Genomic DNA, 14588 nt, shown 5'->3' with positions numbered 1-14588 from the left:
GTGTTTGATCATCATTGATCAATCAAAATACAGAAAGAGTACATTCAGCAGTATAACATTAACGATTTTATATGTCGTAATATACAAAAACCAAAAGGCATTTAACAATTATTCACCAAGAATTTTCAAATGTTTCTTCAACTTGAAAAATACTGACAGTTATAGACACGAGATTTAGACTTTAGAGTTCAAATCAATGATTCTTGAGGACTGATGTTTCAGAAGTTAACAATTCTTACCTCATTGCCTCCCACTGCCTTGGTGAGGATGACTGCAGAAGAGACAGGAGGGGGCATGCAGCCTACTACCATCAGTCTGCAAAATTTTAGATTTACAATCATCATACTTACAATATATTGGTCTGAGCAAGGAGCTTATATTGAGAAGGAGGTTGGACGGGCTTAATACCCCGCTGCGCGGTATTGTATAGACCCGCTAACTCCCGTGGCGGCCTTTTGTTTACGCCCTCCGGAGGTGCCGCTTTGATCGGATGTTGGGTTCAGGCCATGGCGCCATTTTTACCCGAGCGCCAATCAGAAGAGCCCGACTGTGACGTCACGCGTCCGAGCCTGGCCGAAGATCACCCGAGGCTGAGATCGGCATGCCGGCAGTTTCCGCCGATTTCCTTATTTGGATCTTATATCTCAATATAAGCTCCTTGGTCTGAGAATTGACAAACAGACACAGTGTTTGTATGCCCTCCTGACTTATAGTTAACTTTTAAGTCAGGCATCTAAATTCCTGCTAGACTTAGTAATTCCCTCTACTTAGACATGGAATGTATTTAGCAACTTAACTCACTGCAAAGAGAAGTTCCTTCAATTAGCTTGTTACAAAAATTACCAAGTAAGCTGATCTCCCAATCTCAGTGTTGAGTCATACTTGGTACATATTCAACAAACTCTCACAGAGGTTAGGGTAATGCCTTTTCTCTTACTACATAGTAGCTTAACTTTGGAACTTTTACAGTCAATATTCCTTGAGCATAAAACGTTTTAAAACACTGCATTGTATTCAAAGATTGCAACTTGTTCAAAGTTCTCCCTAGTGTTGGAATTATGGTAAGATGAACCTCTAGACCAAAAGACCATCATAAGATGAAAATACAGCTCAGTTTGGTGAAAAGAACAAATGGTGAGTACTGTAGACCCTTAATGAGTACCCTGATGAGACAGGGGATGAACACCTACCCTTTGAGTAGCCATGGGTTGATAGGTGAGTACTGTAGACCCTTAATGAGTACCCTGATGAGACAGGGGACGAACACCTACCCTTTGAGTAGCCATGGGTTGATAGGTGAGTACTGTAGACCCTTAATGAGTACCCTGATGAGACAGGGGATGAACACCTACCCTTTGAGTAGCCATGGGTTGATAGGTGAGAACTGTAGACCCTTAATGAGTACTGTTGAGACAGGGGATGAACACCTACCCTTTGAGTAGCCATGGGTTGATAGGTGAGTACTGTAGACCCTTAATGAGTACCCTGATCAGACAGGGGATGAACACCTACCCTTTGAGTAACCATGGGTTGATAGGTGAGTACTGTAGACCCTTAATGAGTACTGATGAGACAGGGGATGAACACCTACCCTTTGAGTAGCCATGGGTTGATAGGTGAGTACTGTAGACCCTTAATGAGTACCCTGATGAGACAGGGGATGAACACCTACCCTTTGAGTAGCCATGGGTTGATAGGTGAGTACTGTAGACCCTTAATGAGTACCCTGATGAGACAGGGGATGAACACCTACCCTTTGAGTAGCCATGGGTTGATAGGTGAGTACTGTAGACCCTTAATGAGTACCCTGATGAGACAGGGGATGAACACCTACCCTTTGAGTAGCCATGGGTTGATAGGTGAGTACTATAGACCCTTAATGAGTACCCTGATGAGACAGGGGATGAACACCTACCCTTTGAGTAGCCATGGGTTGATAGGTGAGTACTGTAGACCCTTAATGAGTACCCTGATGAGACAGGGGATGAACACAAGTGTGAAGGTCTGGATAAATCCATGCAGCTTCACCTGGAACAGTGCACTGGTCAAGTCCTGAGGGGGCAGAGACAGAACTTCATTTCAGCACCCATTGTAATGTTAGTAGGAAATTTATACAGTGATCATGAAGCTCCAGTAAACACTAGAATTAGCTTAAAATAGGTGTGGGTACAGGTACACAGTACAGACTGTAAAACATTTAAGTGGACCAGTTGTTTGGATTTTTTTCTCTGTCTTTGAGAACGTTCCTTTTGAGGTTGCTCTTTAAATTTTAAACAGTGAAGCACCAGTGAACCAGTTTACTAGCGGCCATGTTGAAAGACAAAAAGAGCCAAGTGCCTTGAAGTGGATACAGTGAATTTATCTGTTTTCTTTCTGCATAGCAGTTGCTGAAGATTACATCAAACTATATATTTCCATACCACATATCTTTCCATTACATGATTTTAGTTTAAACTTAACATGGAGTATGCAAATTATATCAAAGTGTATCTCAGTTTGCAAACAAACTTTCCATTTCAATGAATGCATCTAAGACTTAATTTGAATCATATTTACAAAGAAGTACAAAGAAGTGAAATCATGTACAATGCAGTTAATAGAGCTCAAAACTGTTTCAAATTCAAGGGACTTGTATGTCGACGTCTGTCTGTCTGAGCATCTACAAGTATGCCAAGGACAACTGTTTTACGCTGCATAATCTAACTAAGTTAACCCACCTCTGTCTTGAGGGACAGGCCACTGTTAAAGAAAATGAAGGAGACAGCGAAGTATTTCACAGTATATTCTGGCTTCAACGGCCCTGAAAAAAAAAAGAGAGGAAATAGTTCAAAAACGAATTGACAATTTCAAAACACGCATAGTTGTTTATAATTATATCGAAAAATTAAACCGCCCCCCTCCCACCTGACAACGTGTCACTACCAACGTGTAAAACCTCTACTTCAACTCACCTCCTTTTATGCCAAAACTCGGCTCCACTTTTGCCATAGAGATCACAAATACAATCCCTAGCAGGAACCATTCTTTCTTGATCCTTTCTACAATCCCCATGTCCGAATTTTCCAAGTCTTCACGACTTGCCGGTTTATTTTGTACAGAAGTTTCTGATAGACACCTGTGGACTATTAGCACCAGAGGTCAACTCAATACCTCTACGTACTAAGAAAGTAGTACGCAATTTGCACCTTCTTTAAGTTGTCTTTTTAGGAGAAGTACACCTCGATGAGTAATTAGAATATCTTTTATATGCTTTTCATGTATTTTTGTGGACATCTGAAGGATTTTTGTGAATTTTATTTACATATTTAGGATTTGGTACTGCGGATGGATATTTCAAGGTCACGGGAAAAATGAATTTATAATGTACAAGATGGCGGACCGTTCGGCTCTGCAGACGGCAACTTTCGCTTTTACCCTTCCTATTTCCTGTCAGATTTGCCTCGGAAAGGTAAGTTTTAACTGCATAATGTACAGGATATTCTTGTTAATGTTTTCTGTGAGAAAATGGCACGATTGGGGCAACGACTGCGTGGATATAGGGCCCAGAATGATGGCGTGAGTGTGGAACGTTTTGGTTGTTGTTGTTTTTGTTGGCGGCTAAATTTGAATGACAACGCCGTGACAAATTTTGTATCACAGACAACACGCGTGGTGTTTGTTGAGTTTACTGTAAACCAGCTTTAATAGAGGTCGCGATTTACAAATTGGAAATCTGTATAAGGTTCAGGTTTGCAATATCCCACGTTATTGTACTACATGCAAAATAGTATAATGTATAACGAATTTTGAAAACTTTACAGAAGTAAAGATTTGTCGGCAAACTACCTTGAGATCTCAAGGCGCTTTCATCAAAAGCTCATTGGTCGTACTCTCCAAGCAGAGGTTGGTGGGGAAAACCTCTGCTTTGAGTGTACTTGGTCGTAGTGATCTCGATCCTCAAGACAAATTATTCCTGCTTTTGAAAACATATTTTCAGATGAATCGGTACATCAATTGTCATCAAGTAACTAGTATTACTATTATATTAGTACCACCAAGGAGGTTGAAATAACCATTGCTTAGTTACTAAAAAACTTACTACTACATAGATTTGAGAGGTTTTATGTTGTGATGATAGAGAATGGCAAGATTGGAAGTTCACAGTTCAGTTGTCAAAACATATTGTCAAAACATATAGAGATATGTAGCATGAGGGACGTCCTGGCAACAAGTAAATTTAGGGGGCCAGCAACGCATGGTATTAGTTGAAACTTGAACTTAAAGCAAGCTGGCAGCACTTATTAGTAGAGAAATTGACTTGTTCTTGCATAATGTTTGGAAATGAGTTCATTAGATTTTTTTCTTTTATTGAATCTTATTCCATCTGGTAAGACTAGTCTGTCAACACCAACAATGCGCTAGATGTTTTGACTTTGAGGCAATTTAATTATTCAACATTGTTATGTAAATGAATGCATGACTGGTTTATTCAAGGTTTTTTAACCTCCTTGGTTTACTAGTATAAGTGCACACATACATACTATTGCAGCCTTACATGGCTGAATTCGGGTATGAGACATCTAAGTATGTAACTTATCGATATCGATAATTGTGGATCAAGTTAAACTTTAACTTCCGACACAAAATTTGGACTTACCCAAATTGTTGACCGTTCGGTCTTTATCAAGACTTTTGCTTCTGTGACAAATTGTCTATTCCTTGACAAGGACTGTCCAGAGTTGAACAGTCGAAAATTTGAGTAAGTCCAATTTTTGTGTCAGAAGTTAAAGCTTAAACCTTATCCAGAATGACTTCTACTAACACAGATGTTTAACATACTGCATAGACTACTAGTAACATGTTAACACAGTTGGTAACTTGCATGCGTAGTAGAGAACCAGGCAGAGAGTTTAGACTTTATACCCTCTCAAAGTGGAAAGAGAGATGCTGAGAATAAACCAACTAAGTGCAGTCCAGAGTGGTGTCAGTGATTACAACTCTACCAAGAGGTAGAAGCACAGTCTGAGATGACACAGGATGTGTGAATCAAGTTATAGATATGATATGAATAATTGTTATATTTCAGGTGAAGCAGCCTGTGGTGTGCCCCAACCAGCATGTATTCTGTCAGCAGTGTATGGACGTGTGGCTCATGCACAACCAACAATGTCCCACATGTCGGGTGGAGATCAGCGTCAACAACCCCTGCAAGAGAGTCCTCGGTAAGGTCTAGGAAAACATGCTCTGGGAACCCCAAAACTGATTTAATTACTAACTTAGAGATATAACTTAAAATAAAATACCAGCCCACCGCTAGTAACAGGCAAATGTGTGTGGCATAACTGGAAGAGTGTTGTGCATGGAACCTAGAGCCTAGAGGTCCTGAGTTCGATACCTGCCGTGCCCCCGATGTTAACGTTGTGCCCTTGGGAAAGGCGACACACGCAATACACGACCTTCCTTACTTCACCCACGTGTAAAAATGGGTACCTGACTTCAGTCGGGGAGGTAAAATACTATTTTTTTTTCCATTTGTCTGTACTTTGTGTGTGTCGCTGTTAAAATAAGTCAACTTGAGTACAGTGCCACATTGTCCTCATCTGTCCATTAGCAAATATAAACAAAAAATGATAGAATACCAAACAACAGATCCCACATTTGTATAGCACCCAGGGTACAAACAAACCACAAGTCACACGCTTACTATGTCTCTGTCTCTTTCATCTTCTTTTGAGCCATTTACAATTCAACTTTATGATTGAATTTGTGTCTTGTTGCTTGATACCATACACAGGAGGCCTGAGTGGAGGGGAGGAGACCAGTGACAGGGACAGTTTCTCAACTAAGGAGGTCCGTAAGGCCAGGCTGGATGTCATCTTTAATGAGTATGAGGTCAGTTGGTCACTTTGTATCATACATACATCAATGATATAGTACTGTAAATGTATTTAAGTTTGCAGGGATTTAATGCTGAATTTCCGTCTTTGGTGTAGGATGGCTTCAGTATCAAAGGAGCATATGCATGGTGTAAATACTAAATTTGTACACTACCAATACTTCGTGATACAGTATTGTGCCGAAACGATCTTCACAGTGAAGTACTGGTAACTGTACATGTGTACTTGTACGCATACCTTTGCTTACCTAATTCTATAATCAGGGCTCTCCCCAGAAATTTTTAGGGGAGTGGTGCTGGGTTAAAATGAAGCTTACGGCGGTCAACGCCACATGCAGCGTCACAGGCTGGGAGTGGTCCGGAGAGTGTGATTCCCCCCACCCCCTCCTCTAGAGAAGCTGTATAACAGTTGCACTTTGCCTTAATGAATTTTCAATTTTATGTCTTCTCCTGAAACTAAAGCTGTAAAATCTTACTGACTAAAAGAAACAGAAAATCAAGCCCAATTAACTTAAGTACAAAATTTTGATAAATGACAATTTGAAATCCCCCTGTAAAGAACATCATGCATATGTTGCAAGTAAGTATACTCTCAATGCAAACTATAAGCCAAATCTATTGAAAATGTATGAAATACAACTTGACATGATATTAAAACAACAATATTAAAACACATTGGCATAATAAAAATAAAAATAAAGTACATTTTTCCACAACCCCATAGCTGAGAAGCCACCTTCCTTGGGAAGGGCATAATTACAACCAAAAAAGTCTAGGCTATATTTTTAATGAATATTGTCACAAAGACAGCTACAAAACTGCTTGTAAATCATTCCAAAATATGTTTATTTTGAGCAGGTAACTCTTCCCGCAAAAAATAACATAATATATAATGCAATCCTACTTTAAACCAATCAGAGGGCAGAGAATCTAGGACTAACCAATCAGAGCTTAGAAATGGCATCATGTGACCTCATGCATATTCATTATCCTCATTAAAAATGGCTGCCGGCAAGCCAGGTCTCGGCTAGAAATACAAATTTTTACGAGCTACTAGCGGCCAAAATGCAGCTTATCTTTGACAAATAAACAAAATTTTGATGAAAGAAGAAAGCAAGGAATGGATTTTTACCAAGGTCGGAAAGAGATCACTGCAAGTAACAGTTTAGGAGTCCTCAGCTCTTAAAAATGCGCTGACCATGTGCTGACAGGTCTGCTCTTTATTTTTCTATCGGTTTTCCTTTGATTTCGTCTTGAAAAACAGGTTTTTAATTAGGTTGACGTATGCTAAAGTCACCGACATCTATTGTTTACAAGCATAACAAGAAGACATAAACAAAGGACTGTGATTTTTCACGCTAGATGCCACCCTACCCCACGCCAGCTTCAATGAAAACAAAGGATTTATTGTGAATCTCCCGAGAAGGCTTGCCGATTTCTTGGTCAAATTTGAGCAGAGTCGGGTGGTTTTGCTAGTTATCCCCGAAAATACAAAGAGAAAACACTAGATTTACAAATCGGGGGAGTGGCGGGAGAGTTTTTGGGAGCGGCGCTGCGCCGTTCAGTAACGCTCTGGGGAGGGGCCTGCTATAATAGTCCTTTACAGTGGCTTTTAACCATGTATCAAATCTGGCATTTTTTAACTGGATGGCATTGGGCTTTTACTTGGTGCTTGTTTCCAAGACTAATTTTTTTTGCTTTTTTTTTTTTGCAGAGGGAAATAGAAAGACTCCAGTCCCTTGTTGAAGATCTCAGTAGGAAGAATGAAGAGTTGAAGCAGCAGGTGCCAAACCAACCCAGCACATCCGGTGGAAAGACCCAGAAAGGGAAGGGCTCTGACGTGGACAAACTCTTGCAGCTTACGTCCAAACTGCAGGACGCTACATCGACATACGAGGCTGTAGTGAGGGACATGGCAAAACTGAAAGAGGTAGGGAAAGAACAAATGGATTGAAAAGCTGAGGGTATACTGCACAACCTGATTTTATTGTCTTGTTCGTTTTATGTTTTATGTTTGCACTTTTTGCAGAAACCTCTTTACCGTGAAGTGAAAGTTACAGGGAAAGTTTTTCTTCTGTCTTCTCTCGACTCTTCTGCCTTGTTTAAGTTGTTACATATTTGGCTACTTATTCAATTTGAGTTCCTTATATGTCTTCTCGGGTGACAGACATTTTTTAGAGGATGGAGTCCCACCCGGGACTATAATTTCTTCCAAGCCATCAACCAATACGAAATGTTTTCGTCCATCCTTTGTGAAACATTATAGGTGTAGTGGGAAAATGAAGAAAGAAGGGGTATTGCCTGGTAACAGCATTTGGTGGCACATTTCAATGAGAATGAGCCACAAGTGTTTCTTTTACATTTGATTACTGTAGACAAGGAGCTTTTATCAGGAGGAGAGAGTATGAAGTTACCCGCCCGCTGTGCGGCTTTGTTTGGCCCCTTAAATCCCGCAGCGCCGGCTTTGTTTACTGCCCTGCGCGGCGCCCGTCTGATCTGATGTTCGTAGCGCCGGTTGGCGCGGTTTCTATGCTAATGAGCCACGCCATTACGTCATAGCCCTCGAGCCAGCCCGAAGCCCGATCGGCAAGAGGCGAAGTGGGTCAGGTTTCCGACGATTCCCTTATTTGGAAAACTCGGCAGGCATGTGACTACGTCATCTTGCGGTAGAGCGCACAATGGCGGACAGTTTGATATGTTTCTCTTCGCCGTACAACAAACATGGGCCAGTTTAGGCCTATTTTCGCGGATCGAGGTCTGTTTTCTTGCGATAGAATTATGAATTTTCACATGTATTTTCAGATGGCTACTAAAAAAATATGACGTTTTTCTTCATTTAGCTGATATTTTTTCGTAACTGTTGATGATGTGCTCGGTAAAATGGCGTGTTCACTGTTGGTCGAACCTTGCTCATTTTTGTCGAACCACCCGTGTTTTTAGAGGATACATCGGGCCTGGAATAAGGTGAAGGTAAGGCGGGAGAGCATAGTTTTCATGGTTTTCGTTACGATCGGGTTTTCGTATATAATGTCTTGAGTTCTCCAGGCATAATTTTGAACTTTGTATTTGTATCGATTTATGAAATATATCTGTTGCATACTTAAAAAAAACTTGGTTCCTGTGATCATTGAGTCAGGTTTTTCACAGTCATCATTAATTGTAGGAATATTACCAGTTTTTTTCGTAGACTTTGCCTCAGACAATTTTGCCTTTAGGCTTAGCCCGTACCCGAGCGGCGGCGCTGTCCGGTCGCCGTATGGCTTTGAAATTTCACCCTCAGTCAGAGAGAATATTGCCGCCGCTGTATGTATTCCGAAGTTACTCTTCTGTTCAACATCGTCGACAAAATCGCAAAAATCAGATCGCTACACACAATGTTTGTATCCCCAGGCCGCCCCACCATGAATGACCACAAAACAAAGGGAAAACAAAAGCTTGCGTGGGTGAAATGTATGCAGATGCGGGTTTTTGACACGTGGGTGTTAATAAAATTTTGTCGCCCGCTACGAACATACGAACAATGGAAACTAATCCGTACTCTCTCCTACTGATAAAAGCTCCTTGCTGTAGATCAGATTGAAATTAGGATTACTGGTTTACTACACATTTATTTGTGTAGTTTAGGACACAGAATTCAGATTCATTTTTATTTCAGTTGGCCTGGCATATGCATGTGACATATTCATATACTAGTAGAATGCACCAAGAGTTACAACATTCATAGACATAGACTTAGCTAGAATAAGACTTAGTACAGGTCTGGAAGACATTTTATGTTTTTTAAGACAAAATTGTAATGATGTTTCAGGAAAACTCCATTCTACGAGAGAAGAACTCAGACCTGAGCAGAATGAATGACCAGCTACGGTTGGAATTGAACAAGAGAACCCCACAAAAGTGAGTTTTGCTATCTCATAGAATTATTTGCTTTTTGGGGAGGAAATCATATGAGGTGGGAAACATGATCTTTGACATAGAAATTGTTGTTTCCCTGTTGGCAACATTGTTGTATGCTACATACATGTACTTGCAGTGTATGAAGCAATTCTATTACTAATTTAGGTGATTATAAATCTGCCATTTGAGGAGAAAATAATGCTGTGTTGACTGTGAAGTTCTAAATATCGATCAAATTGAATCAAATTTTTTAGTACTTTTTCCTGCAAGCATAAGACCGAAACATTAAAAACCACAGACTGTGTAGCAACTGTGGTCCCTGCAAAAGTTGATGTGAAAGTGCTTTGTTCTGTAATCATGCATCGGCAGTGTAGGAACTGTGGTTCTTTGTGCGGTGGTACTTTGGTATACCGGTGTACCTATATTGCTGTACAAATATGCAAAATTCTATCACATGTGACTCATATCTGTACAAGCAATACAATGCAATAATCAGGTAACAACTTGAAGGGTATATGTATCAAATTTGGCATGGCATACATTAAATCTAGAAAATAATGTGTTTTCTGATCTGTCTTGTCCAGGTATGGCAGGTACACCGTTGCAACACTGGAAGCCAAGGTTGCTCAGTACGAAAAGGAAAATGCACAGTTACAGAGAGCTCTGGAAAGGAGTGACAAGTACACAGAGGAGTTGGAAACTCAGCTGGAGAACTGCAAGAAACACCACAACTTACAGAATGAGCAAAGGTAAGAATTTGAAATAAAAGTACTGGTGCAATGACCTAGGGGTATTTGCCTTGAATTTGGAAGACTGGGGCTTCATACAACAGCCGGGTCATACCATAAGACTTGAAAAATGGTACAGACAAATTTCTCTGCTTCAGCACTGTTGGGAAAGAGTATGTGGACTAGCCTAGCCCCATACTGTACTGGTGGTCAGGCTTACATCACTTATGTGGCCCAAGGCCTAGTAACAGTGATGGGCACCACTCCGATACATTAAAGCTTTTAGTAAAACCATGTGGGAGGGATTCGAACTAAGTTAATGTTGAAATTAGAGAGTCAATTTTGATTTAGTATGATCCATGCTTCCTAAATTCAGAGAGGTGCAGGTAAAATTTGTCTGGTGCAGGTAATTTTCTGATCCAACAATTTCACAATTTCAAATTGTCATCAACTTGGAACTTGCTCCACTTGTCATCTAGTAGCACACGTTTAGTGTTATTCTTCTTTTTATGCATGTAATTTATCTGTAATATTACTGTACAACTTACTACAATTGTCTTTTCAGAATATCCAGAGAGAGATCAAAGACCAAAACTCCCGAGTTGGATGGTGAAGAAAAACGTCCAACAGAAAGAAAATGGAACCAGGAGAAGCATGACCACTCCAAGGAACACCACGTCTCTGTCTCCTCCAGCGAAAAAACCTGCCTCCCTGACCCCAAGCTCAGCCCCATCTCCCAAACCCTGCAATTTATGAGGAATCCACCAGGGGGCAGTAATGAGCTGGTGCCCAGCTGGCTTCGTACGGATCAGAATTGGCCAGGGGCTGAATCTGAACAACCCAAAGCCAGCGGAAACCAGCCGGACGGCGGGGATAGCTTTATCTTAGAACAACCAAGCCCACTGACCCCAGCAACCCACTTGAGCCACCTTTCCATTAAGCAAAAGTCTGAAGGCCTTTCTCAGTACGGAACGGATACACACACTTATAACAGGAGAGGAGAAGAAGGCCATAGTTACAATCACTCCAACAGATCTTTGAACAACTCTGCGGTGAATCAAAATGGAGGAAACTACGTAAGCAACGACAGGTCGGCAAGATTTTCATCGCCTACCGGACAGTCAGAAGGGTCTGTCACAAGCAGTGGGAAGGCAAGACGCAAGTTGAACCTGGGAAATGATGGAGACAAAGTGCGGAAGTCGCTGTTTCCTTCAAGAGAAGCAAACGAGAAAGAACTGACACACAGAAGGTACACCTCTCAAGAAGTTAGGGACGCTTCGACCTCCTCAAATAATGGTAGCTGGACAGACAAAGCTTCTACTTCTGCTTCTAACAGTTGGAGACAGAACAGAAGTGAGAGCGATGGAAAGAAAACGGACCTGGATTTGTATGACATGTCCCTAGACGCTAGAGAGAAATCTGGACATCTTGCAAACAGATCTCACAGTCTTCCTTCTGAACAGATGCCAAAGAACTACAGCAGCTTGGTTGAGAAGGGTAGGGAAGCTAGCATACTGCCTGGCCCTAGTAGTAAACCACATGCCGCTACCAGTTTGGATGTTCGGGATAGCACTGTGAGAGATGGGAGGACCTCCCAATGGCAGACTGGTAATCCGGAGGGATTGGATGAGGAAGACAGGGAGGTCGCCTCCACAACAGCCAACCAGTCCCTGCTTGACCTTGACATAACCTTGACCCCAAACATGAAGGACGTTTATTTGATGATGAAACAAGCCGAGAGGAGAGTAGGGGAGAGAAGAGAGGCGGTTGTAGAGCCGTCCGTTCCGCTGCACTCTTCACGTGATGCTCGCGTAAAATCAAAGCACCTCAATGTTCCCGTGCCGCAAGAAACTTCTAGGCAGAAGACTGACGCAGATCTTGAATCGAAACCGAAGATGCCTCGGTCAAATTCAGCTCCGGCTTTTGAAAGCACAGACTTTCGTAACGTCGGCAGAAGTGAAAATATTTCTGAGAACCTGGATGTCAAGAGTGCAAGAAGAAATGCATCTCAGTCCAGTTTGTCAAGGCAAGGCAATAGTGCTTGTGGTAGTACAAGAAACGGTGTTGAAGACTCTGACAGAAGGTTTGAAGAAGGGGACGAAAGGTACACAAAAGACAAAGTGGCCAGGAATAGAGGTTGGGATGCAGAGCATGCTGTAAGGCACACAAAGGCCAATGCCAACTCGCATCCTTGGGCCTTCAGGGATTCTTCAAGTAGTTTCAGTACTGTCCAAGATGACCATACCTTCTCAAGAGGTAAGCTGACTCAAGAACAATCTCGAGTACCTGAAATCAAGAAACCCATGCATCCCACCATGTTTGAATGCTTTGGAGAGGGCTCAAGCAGTGGAGATAGGGATAGTACAGACTCTGACATAGGAAGGTATCAGTACAGGGGGCTTCTGGATAGAGAGAGCGAGGGAGAGAGCTACAAGAAGAGAAAGGCGAGAGAGTCGTACTCGGCAAGTCCGACCAAGTCTCCCAAGTGGAAGTGATTGAACGCAATTTGCGTTAGTCTTGAACATTCGTAACGAATATACAGAATACTTCTTGAACTACCACTGACAGTGCTTCATACCATGTGGTGTAGGCAGATTAATGTTAGACTCAGTGCCACCTTTGAACCTGTACTTCCTGTCACTATCCCAAATGTGCCTTAAGCAATTGGATGCTGATACCAAAACTTGGGACCAATACCAACAAGACACCAGCAAGTGACTTCAAGTACAATACCTCCTTTTCACGGAGGTAAAAACTGATTGTAGGAATATCAATTATGAATTTGTTTAGAACAAATTCATATCTAGGGATAATCAGTGGAAGCTGGATGCTTGTTTTCAGAAAGTTTTTTTTTACCAAAACTTGTATATAGATAGGAAATGGACACAAGTTACCAAGTGGCTGAAGTTCTTTATTTTGACTATCAACTTGTTGTACTTCTCACGCACATTTTGTTGCAATGTTTGAATTTTTTGTACTTAATACAACTGAAGTTGTATAATAATTGTTTTCTGTCACGGGTTTTTCCCACATATTATTCACATTATTTTCTTGTTTTCTTTTATTGGTTTACCTCACATACTATTCACATTATTTCATTGTTCACAATAATACCTTACCCACTGTGCAAATTGCTAGGTTATATCACCACTCCCAAGTATGTTGATGGTAATAGGCAATGTGACATATGATGTTAGAAATGTGTAATAAGGTTCGACTTATTCCTTAGGTATGATAATGTGAAAATCATATTAAATTGCTGAATGGCAAATTTTTGCCTACAAATTGAGTAAGAGTGTTTCTATGTGTTGTCACGATTTATTTCACTTTTTATGTATTTGGTCATGTAGTAAGGCCATGTTGATTTGATAAAATGGATGGCATACGCATCAATGTTTGTCAGTTTTTATACAAAAAGTTTTCAGTCATACCATAAATCATACAATGCAGCTGCGTACATTGCAAAAGAATGTTGAAAACAGACATAAATGTTGTAGAATGCCTAAGTCAATTCCAAAGTCAAGATATGGAGGAAGAAAAATGAAGAATCTAGTCTTTCGTTCAACCTTCCTAACCACTTAGATTTCATAATGTTTTTGGCAAATTTAAATTTTTTTTTTAAATGCACAGATGTTTTCCTCATGTAACAGCTGCTTTGTATGATTCACGGTATTGTAGGAAACTTATTAAAACTTTTTTTTTTAAACTGCCAAAATTTGATACAGGAGTAGATATCATCCATATATTAATCAAACCAAAGTGGCCTAATTCAGCTTGGCAACAGAAGTCCTCGGCTGGTACCCGCCTGAAATGTACCATACAATCTGTCCATCATTTATCATTAGCTAATTATCCACCCCTTAACATGGCTAAAACCCTACATTATATATCCCATGGCATCTGTTTGGCAAGTTAATGCCCCCCCCCCCCCCCCCCCCCAAATAAAAAAACCCTACGGTACATTACGGGATATAATGGGTAATAACAGATTGCGGTACTGGTTAGACTCCCCATTGGGCCCCCAAAGAACGAGGGTGGAGTGGGGGTTAATCGACAGTGTTCAAAAGGGCACAACCCGCCGTACGTGC

General features: G+C 41.1%; 2 protein-coding genes across 3 annotated transcripts in view; one reads left to right on the top strand and one right to left on the bottom strand.

Moving 5' to 3' along the window:
• Positions 1-3139, bottom strand: part of LOC118419863 (sodium/bile acid cotransporter 7-A-like) — a 22393-nt gene extending 19254 nt beyond the window's left edge. The window contains exons 1-4 of the mRNA XM_035826521.1: positions 2952-3139; positions 2718-2800; positions 1916-2052; positions 240-315 (exon numbers count right to left, since the gene is read on the bottom strand). Of these exons, the coding sequence (XP_035682414.1) occupies positions 240-315; positions 1916-2052; positions 2718-2800; positions 2952-3051 (396 nt within the window). The 5' untranslated portion in view covers positions 3052-3139. The remainder of the gene's footprint in view (positions 1-239; positions 316-1915; positions 2053-2717; positions 2801-2951) is intronic.
• Positions 3140-3352: 213 nt separating this feature from the next.
• LOC118419829 (ORC ubiquitin ligase 1-like) lies at positions 3353-13789 on the top strand. 2 transcript variants are annotated; one of them, XM_035826443.1, is made up of 7 exons: positions 3353-3448; positions 5066-5201; positions 5774-5871; positions 7590-7805; positions 9684-9772; positions 10357-10521; positions 11066-13789. In XM_035826443.1, the coding sequence occupies exons 1-7, from the start codon at positions 3362-3364 to the stop codon at positions 12993-12995; spliced, it is 2721 nt and encodes a 906-aa protein (XP_035682336.1). In that variant the 5' UTR covers positions 3353-3361; the 3' UTR covers positions 12996-13789. The 2 variants fall into 2 exon arrangements, with proteins under 2 accessions (XP_035682336.1, XP_035682337.1); XM_035826444.1 differs by lacking the exons at positions 3353-3448; positions 5066-5201; positions 5774-5871 and adding an exon at positions 6594-7086.
• Positions 13790-14588: the final 799 nt, after the last annotated feature.

This window comes from Branchiostoma floridae, chromosome 7 (assembly GCF_000003815.2).
Source record: "Branchiostoma floridae strain S238N-H82 chromosome 7, Bfl_VNyyK, whole genome shotgun sequence".
NCBI classification, from domain to species: Eukaryota; Metazoa; Chordata; class Leptocardii; order Amphioxiformes; family Branchiostomatidae; genus Branchiostoma; species Branchiostoma floridae.
Note: the sequence above shows the minus strand (reverse complement) of the source record. Positions and strands in the feature narration are given on the sequence as shown.